Source organism: Hordeum vulgare, chromosome 6H (assembly GCF_904849725.1).
Source record: "Hordeum vulgare subsp. vulgare chromosome 6H, MorexV3_pseudomolecules_assembly, whole genome shotgun sequence".
NCBI lineage: Eukaryota > Viridiplantae > Streptophyta > Magnoliopsida > Poales > Poaceae > Hordeum > Hordeum vulgare.
The window spans coordinates 148,554,880-148,563,696 of NC_058523.1; the positions used below are offsets into that span (position 1 = coordinate 148,554,880).

The window sequence follows — 8,817 nt, forward strand, 5'->3', positions numbered from 1 at the left end:
AAAGAAGAGCTTCCGCCAGATGTCCAAGCGGGGTTCGATCCCCAGGAATCCTTCGCACAGGACGACGAAGGAGGCTAGCTGGAGATGGCGTTGGGCGCCAGGTGATGCGGCTGCAAGCCGAAGAAGGTGAGGAAGCAGGCGAAGAAGTCACTCACCGGGAGGTCGAAGCCACGGTAGAAGTGTTCTTCGAACACCACCACCTCGCCCTTCTTCGAGGTCGGGGTTGCTTCGGCTCCGGGCACCCGCGCCGCCACGAGGGTTGCGGGAGGCAGCATGCGGCAGTCGCGGAGCGCTTCGATGTTGCCGTCGCAGATGTCACTGCCCACCCAAGCGCGGCGGTACTGCCCCTTCTTAGGGGCACTCCTGGACATGGTGGGTGGCGGCGGAGGCTAAGATAACTTTGGTGGCGGTCAGCGGCGATGGCTCGAGCGATGGCGAAGACGAGGCATTGCTATTCTTTCTCTGGCTCAGGAAAGGAAGGGGCACTCGTGCGGGGCGAGAAGGGGGCGAATGGCGTCCTCGACACCCCCGCACCCTATTTAAACCCCCCACGATAGATCATGGGGTGGGGATCCGGTGTGCATAATGCCCACCTCCTCCGATTATTACGGACGCATTTACGCCTCACGGAACCCAACCGTCGTGGAGCAATCCGTAGAGGATCCGCTCGCACGGGGGCCGAGGGGGCGTCGTGGCGGGACCCAGGGCATAGGACCAGTCCCGTCATCTGTTCAACTCATCATCACGTTAGGCCGGGGCCTGGCACATGGCGCAACAGCGCAACTTATGGTGAAGCCGAGGCGTTCTTTGGAAGCAAGCCGGCTTCCGACCCGGTGCTTCCTGCTATAGGCGGCCTAAGAATATCGTAGGCAAAGAACTCAAGCCGGCGAGGCCTTCCGCTCTGAGGCGGCGGGCCTCCCCTGCTTCGGGGACTACTGACAGGAGGATAACCCCAGGGTAGGCTTATCTAGCCTACTCCTTTGCATTCAATATTAAAGGGAAATCACAACTCTCTCCATACGGTCAAATCCGCCTGGTAGGCTGGGGAGCCCCTGCCGGCTAGGGGCGAGAAGGCCAACTCCTCTTGGTCGGCTAGGAATCGCCTGCCGGCTAGGAGCGAGACGGATACCTCCTTCTGACCGGCTAGGAGCGAGACGGCTGTTCCTAGGCCAGCTAGCAAGGCCGCTAGCCGGCCAGGGAGCTCAAGTCACATCAGATCGTAGGCCATGAAGAGACTCTACGATTAAAGGTGAATACACGTCAGCGAGGGTACAGGGTTGGAGCGCACGGCGGATACAGTGTCGGCGGCCATGCCGCTGACCTACTCCGGCTCCGATCCGTCAACCCCGCACAGTACCAGCCGTCAGCACCCACTCCATTACCAAGCTTGGCGTGGCAACAGTGGAGACAGACGTACTGGCAACCCATGACAAATCTCGCAAGACGACGCTGGACGTACTACACGTGTCCTGCGCCGGCCTTACACGAGAGCTTCATTGGCTGGTCGGCGGGACCCATTGCCAGATGGGACCTTGCAGCCAGCGAGCCCCTCCAGCAACAAGACGAGACCATTGTGGACCCCTTGGCCAGCGGGCGAGGCTGCCAGGCGGGTCCCTCCTTTGTACTTTTATCCTTATTATAGGTCGGTGGGTTCGTCTATAAAACCCCCCGATCCCCCTCCATGCAGAGGGTCGGTCAATTGCTCACACACACACCCATACAGGAGAGGTAGACGCGAGCCGGCAGCTCCTTCTTCCTCCTCCGTCGAACAGCTCAAAGAGCACACTGTAACCTCTTTGGTGCATTATACATTCCGGCAAGACTAGGGGTGTTATCTCTACGGAGAGCCATGAACCTAGGTACATCGTGCGTTCCTTGCTTGTACCAACCCCGTTCCCGGAGCCCGCTAGTGTCCTCTCGGTTTCCACCACTCATGTTTAGCCTACCCATAGCTGATGTCGTGAGTAAACACCGACAATCAGAGGCGGGGTGCGTACCCTTGAGCATATCGCATGCTTCATTATTGTGGCTCCACTGAAAACATACAAAATGTAGTATGTCAACAAATCTGAAGATATGGGAATTGATGGAATAAACTGAGACATGAAGATGTGTGCTAAAATTGTATTTAAACAAGGCGTTATAAATAAGAAGCTTATTTACTAAACAGAATAAGATAAATTGTATGAAACATGTTATTTAAATAAAATGTAGGAAGGATGAAAACAGAATAAGACAATATCGTTTAACCGATCAACCGCATATCGACTCTTGAACATATACTCTAGTTTGTCTTGCTTCATTGTTGAGTGTCATCCTGAGAACATACGAGATGTAGTATATCAGCAAATCTGAAAACAGGGACTAAACAAGTACGTTTGATTTCTGATGAAAATAGTTGTATGAAGCAAGACCGTAGAAATAAGAATGCTTATTTGTTGAACACAGTACACAACGGCGGAGCTTAGTTGGGGCCAGCACAGGCCATGGCCCCCGCCTCACTACAAAACGAAGAAAAATTTTGGGGGGGGGGGGGGCTGTTTAGATTAGAATGTTCTAATCTAAACACATTCTAATCTAAACAGCCCCCCCCCCCCAAACAACATTATTTGCAACCTTGCCCCCCCCCCCCAAACATCCTGTCTAGCTCCGCCACTGACAGTACAACAAGAATGTAGGAAGCATGAAGAATATTTGAACTGGACATTAGAGACTTCGGAATGAAGCATGTATCATTATAGTAGATAAGAAACTAAGACAGTTACCATCACGAGGATGCATCTTTTGTGTCGCCAACGTACAAACTGACTTGTGTCACTTGATGGATAGAAGCAATTTCGTAGACCAATGAAACTAAATGTTTACATGAAGCATGAGAAGACTTGATACCTAGGCTGAGAACGGTTCCTTAGGGAATGGGAATGGGCCATGCATGATTGCTTCGTTTCCCAACCGAGACGGCGCTCTTGTGCGTTTAACTTGCAGGCCGGCCCCGAGACCCAAACCTGGTAGAGAGGACGGGGGTGCATGTGAGGGGGCTTGTGAACCCCCTGATTGCTTTGTTCCCCAACCGAAACGGCGAACAAACATGGTGGGGAGGGAGGGTGACCGTGGAGGATCTGGTGTGGAACCGGGGCGGCGCTCGGGGGTGGGAGGTTGGAGCAGGGGCGGGACGACGCACCGATGATGTGGAGCAGCTGTAGGAATGTGTAGTTGTTGGTGCGGGGAAGAGATGGGGCGGAGGTTGCCGTCAGGGGAGCGATCTCGACAAGCTCGTTTCTCTCGTCCGGGGACACGAGACAGGGCAAGGTGCTGGGATGAAGGATGCAAGATTTACGTGGATGGAAGAAAATCAGGTGGTTTCCTCAATTTACGGGAATTAAAGAATTGCTAGGAAAGAATTAGCCGGGGAATTATGGAAGCATCAACGACGCAAGAGCGGTCTAAAGAAAGCTTCATATCAGACGCTTGTTAAGAAGCGTTTCCCTTTTTTCAATCGCCGGCGCTAAACAGCACGCTCCAAGGAGATGCTCTAACATAGATAAAGAGGAGCTCTACTCATCAAAGGGCATAAACTAGATGCATGGCATAAAGATGATGATTAATCGACCCACAGAATGTGTTTGATCAATTGAATTGGATTACCAAACGATTGCTCTTGTAGAAGACATGCCATCCTAATTAAAATACAGGAATTAATGGGTTTGATCAATTGAATAGGAATAATTCACACTAACCACCAGACCATACGGCCATGCCAAGGATTTCATTTCATTCATGGTACAGGACACTTCCATAGTACTAGTTTTGTTCACATCCAAAACCACACCACACTTGCATTCAGTTACTTATACACACGTCCACTCTCATAAAACAAAGCAACTAGACAAACCCTCCACTACACTCCACTCAACTTCGAATTTTTCCTCAAAGCAGGGCCCTGATGGACAAGGCAGACTGACCTGCACGTCGAGATCCATATCATTTGCGCTGCATGGTTCTCTTCTTCTCGAGCCTCTGCCGAGCACGCTCAAACTCCTCCTCGGTGGGCTCAGAGCTGCCCGCCTTGTTGTCATCACACTTAGACATTATGGATGACAGAACAGAGTCAAACCGCTCCTTCCTTTGCTCCCTGCGCTGCGAGATCGCCAGGATGAGGTCGCTCTCCTGGCTCTTATTTTTCCTATGGTAGTTTCAGATGACAGGAAACAGCTGAGGCCTCTCATAAGCAGGTCATGGCAAGTAGTATCTTGGGAGGATCAAATTGGCAAAGTGTTTTGGGGAATAAAAACTAGTAGGGGAACTTACTTCACTCTCCTGTCCAATGGATTTGTCGGTGGCTCTATCTCAGAGATCTTTTTAGCCCATTTCACATACACTTTGGTGGACTTCAGCTCGCCTGCAAAGAAAGGAGACAGTAAGATTATTGTGCATACAGAAGTTCTGTGTATAAACCAAGCACTTTGCAGCACCTCTTGTAGATTGTATGAAGAAAATTGAGGAAACAACAGTTATATGGTAAAATCATAGTGGCAACAGCCTATGATTATCTACCTTCAGCAATTGCCTGATCAATTATATCTTTGAAGCGGTGAGAATCAAGCTTGGCATCTGAGCAGATCATTGAACAGAAAAGTCTGCACAAAAAGGCAGAGAGTTAGAAAAAAAGAAATGAAACATGGTTGTTCAGTTGCAGTTTATCAAGTTTTGGAATAAACATTTAATTCAGGATAATAACACAACAGATCTGCAACTATCACCTGTTCATGTTGCCCTTAAATTTTGTGTAGAGATCCTTTAAATCCTTTTTCTCAGAGTCTGACCCTCTGTACTTGGCTTCAAAGTCTTCAATGTCAGCCTCCGTGACCTGGGAATAATTTAGACAAAGCAAGTTCACCATGCTTTGTATAAGCAAACGGACAACATAAGTTTTGCATTGGCATGGAGCAAGCACATACCTTTCTATACACTGTTCTGAAGTAGGCTTGGAGATTGTCTGCAGCTTCTCCAACAAATGCCTAACAAGTGGGAATTGCAGAATATAACACACAAACTTAAAAGGTGGAAACCAAATTGCTCGGATCAGGCACTCACATCATCATCAGTAATGCCCGTCTCATCATACAGTGCCCTTTTCTCCTGGTCTCCAAGAATAGATATCACCTTCTGCAGCTGCTGAAATTTTTCATTGGCTTCCTGACAAACACATAGCATTCATGTTCAGATACGTGGTACATATTTGCTACGCAACAAGGATTCAGGGTTGAGATCCTACCTCATCTCCAGGATTCTTATCTGGGTGAAGACGCAAGGCCAACTTGTGATATGCCTTTTTTATCTCCTGTTGTGAAGCTGTGCTCTCAACCCCTAATATCTGCAGAAAGAAGGAAAAACAAGGCATATTAAGTGTGATGTCTGCCATACTAGGAGAGAGACCAACAAAGTGGAGCATATCAGCATAAACATTTTTTCTTAACGTACTAATGTAGAAATTCAGACTTAATCCCATTCAAGGTCTTTGCCATGGACTACATGTACCCTTGCAGCTCATCCACATGTTTATTTAAACCTTGGTTTTCTACCATAGTAGGTGCAATCAAGTTGTCCCTCGCAAAAAAGGAGTGCAGTCAAGTTGTCCCTCGCAAAAAAGGAGTGCAATCAAGTTGTATCCACCAACTGACTCCAACTTTGCAGCAATAAAAAAACTAGTGTTGATGTTTCAGAAGAAACCATGAATGCAAGCATGGTGCAGCTTTTGCTCTTGTAACAAAAAAATTACATCTTTGTTTAACTAAACATGAACCACCCAATCATAAACTTCATATACCTAAAGTGAGGTCTGAATTCTGATACATAAAGTGAAGAAAAATGTTCTGATGTGCTGACCCATGACTTACAGGACAATTGACACCTTTAACTGAACAATGGTATGTTCCTGAATCAACATATGTATAGCAACCCAGCAGATCCTAACTCCAAAATCCCTAGCAAACATCCCCCTTTCACATCCAGACACATAAGTGCTTGACACCAGAAACAGGGCAAGCATAAAAGTCCTTTAGCACACTTACTATCCAATATGTGCAGCATGTGATCCCTTAACCCCGGCATATTTTCGATCCGAAATGGGCATATATCTGGTTTTGATATGAATTGACTGGGGTTCACTATGCTACTGTTTTGTGTGAAAAAATGTCATAACAGCAGGCGAAGATATGTGTCCAGGTTATACACGCAGGTAACTATGGATCAATAGGATTCCATATCTTAGGGAGAATAGCCTCAGAAATTCACCCGGGTCTGACCTCATATTTGCGCCAGTTTAATCACAATACCCAAATACTACTAACACCTGGGTGATGAAATGGCCGTATGCATCAATTGATGCAGAGACCAGAGGTTAACCTCCTTTTCTAAATTAAAAAAAAACTGGGTGATTCGCAAGGAGATCCACACAAAAATCCTACCAAGAGAGCACCTGAAGAAATAACATATAGCTGCGGCATCAAGCAAATCGTATATACGACGTCCTTACTGCTCATCCACGAATCGGAAACATCCGTACACGATTCGATCGAACGCTAGCACCGGAATCCGACGCCCTAGGGCCTAAACGGAGATATTACCTCGTAGAGGCTCTTGCTCTGCGCGGCGGCGGCAGGCTCTTCGCCGTTCATCTCGACGTCGTCGCCGTCGCTGGAAACCCTAGCCCTCCTCTTGCGGCCCATTCGGTGCGAGGCGGCGGAAGTGGGGGAAGTGGAGCAGGAGACCGTGGTGATGCGATTTCTTTCTTATAGAGGGCGAGGCGCGAGTGCGGGAAATTTTTCCCGCGCGCCGGGAATTGGCGGACTCCCGTACCGTCCCCTCCCACCAGAAACAATCGAAATGTTTGGGGTGCGGGGGGTGAGAAGGGCTGCAGGGAATGAATGTACCACGTCGGATATGTTTTTCTATACTACTACTAGCAAACTAGAATTCTTCTAAGCCCATCAAAAATAGTGTACACAGATCAACCAGAACCCTCAGATCATTCCCACCTAACGAAATCCAACAGCAGTGGCGTAGCTAGGGGTGGACAGGATGGTCTATGGACCATCCTAGAATTTCCCCAAAGCATGTATATAGTGTAGTTAAAATATATTTCTTTAAAAATAAATAAATGTATGTAAATATTTATATTATTGGACCACCCTGACACACTGGTCTGGCTACGCTACTGTCCAACAGTCTACGTTGCTTTGATAGTGTGGCATAGCATCTAACGGCTTAGATTCAATGTTCTCCCGTGGTCTGCCATCATTTGCATCGCTTTCCGTCCCCAGGAACTGACTGATGAGGTTACAGTCCCGATCCTGAAATCACGCACATGATTTTCTCGTGTGTATACCCGTCCCCCATGGGATCCTGCACGATCTGATCGGACGAGCTGTCGCGGATCATGCCACTCTCCATGCACCCACCCCAATTTTCCCGGCGCCACCCTTGGCATCCCTACCTCCAACCTCCTGTTGGCGGTCGTCGCCACGGATCCAGCATGCGGTCTCTCGTCAGGAGGCATCGACCACGAACTCATTGTTGAAGGACGCTATCGCCGGTCGAAACAGCTGCACATGACGAGAGCTCGGACCGCCGCCACAGCCCGCCGCTCCTCCTCTGAGGGACGCGAGTGTGCACGCAACCGCCGCAGCAAGGACGCGAGTGTGGGCCACCGCCGCTTGATGCTCCTCCTCTACTGCCCCAGGTATGCTGACGCCCCGTCTCTCGTCGCACACATGGCCGCTGACCTGGTCCATGAGCTAGAGAAGCCAGTAAGTTTCCTCTGTTCGTTGTTCACCTTGATGCCTGTGCACCGGCCACGACACACGTGCCAATGGAGCTTCACGCTACAGTCTAGACGACACCAAGGTGCTAACTGAACCGGATAACCCGTCTTTATTGAAAACTGGCCGCAAGTCCGCTATGATCCTCGCGTTCTGGCGCCTCCGCACAACTAATCTCAGCACCCACAAAGCTACAACATGTACCAAGCCTGCAGGTAATCACTTATTCACGTTGGTCCAGCCGATTAATTAAGATGGCTGCTCGCTTGCTTCTTTTGCCTAAAAGTGTGCTTGCTAAATTTTTTTATAGCACTATGATCTAAGGGTCGGATTGTGGTTCTTCTAACTGATTAAGGTAGCCGCTTGTTTGCTTTTTTTATGCTCGTTCAGTTGCTTTCTTTTATCTCATGATGCAAGCTTTGTGTGTACCAAGTTGAGAATTAAGAGGACTGAGTTCTTTGGGCATGATTTAGTTACTGTGGTAAACAGAGGACCATGTAAAATGTAAATGAGCAATGGAACAAGTAGGACAAATACACGAGATTGTATGTAGACTTGCAGAGCAGAGTTTCGACCTGCTTCTTCATTTAGGAATTGGAATGGATAGAACGGATACATGACGACATAGGACATATATAAAGCTTCAGCGTTAAATTCTGAAGCAGCTAATTTTTTAGTTTGATGTACTGTCAATTGCATTTTGAAGTCCATATTCATTGTTCGATCAACTATGTAGTTAGGACTTTAGAGTTTTTGTTGACTTGATGGAGTTTGAGTTTAGGGTTTTTATTGATAGGACTTTAGATGGAGTTGAAGCAACATAAGCATTGCATGAGTGCACAACAATCGTTATGAACAAAGCATGCTTCCACGTGTCATTTCTCACCTTGCTCACGACCTAGGGTTCTGCACGGTTAATCATGGCCTGGCTCCGTTAGTGTCTTGCAACTGACCCCTAAAGCTCCCCGTAATCCCTTTTTCTTTATAATTTCCCTCG

At 48.2% G+C, this 8,817-nt stretch overlaps 1 protein-coding gene across 1 annotated transcript; it reads right to left on the reverse strand.

Moving 5' to 3' along the window:
* Positions 1–3,726: 3,726 nt before the first annotated feature.
* On the reverse strand, positions 3,727–6,845 carry LOC123402012 (chaperone protein dnaJ 6-like). The gene is made up of 8 exons (XM_045095865.1): positions 6,627–6,845; positions 5,276–5,374; positions 5,095–5,196; positions 4,959–5,018; positions 4,761–4,867; positions 4,555–4,637; positions 4,309–4,399; positions 3,727–4,183 (listed from the first exon to the last, which is right to left on the reverse strand). The coding sequence occupies exons 1-8, from the start codon at positions 6,726–6,728 to the stop codon at positions 3,982–3,984; spliced, it is 846 nt and encodes a 281-aa protein (XP_044951800.1). The 5' UTR covers positions 6,729–6,845; the 3' UTR covers positions 3,727–3,981.
* Positions 6,846–8,817: the final 1,972 nt, after the last annotated feature.

Excerpts from the sequence above, each read along its gene's own strand:
- LOC123402012 (XM_045095865.1), bottom strand. The coding sequence starts at position 6,728 with ATGGGCCGCAAGAGGAGGGCTAGGGTTTCCAGCGACGGCGACGACGTC. Across the intron at positions 5,375-6,626 it reads AGAGCAAGAGCCTCTACGAG|ATATTAGGGGTTGAGAGCAC; the intron begins GTAATATCTCCG and ends TTCTTTCTGCAG. Across the intron at positions 4,400-4,554 it reads TGATCAGGCAATTGCTGAAG|GCGAGCTGAAGTCCACCAAA; the intron begins GTAGATAATCAT and ends CTTTCTTTGCAG.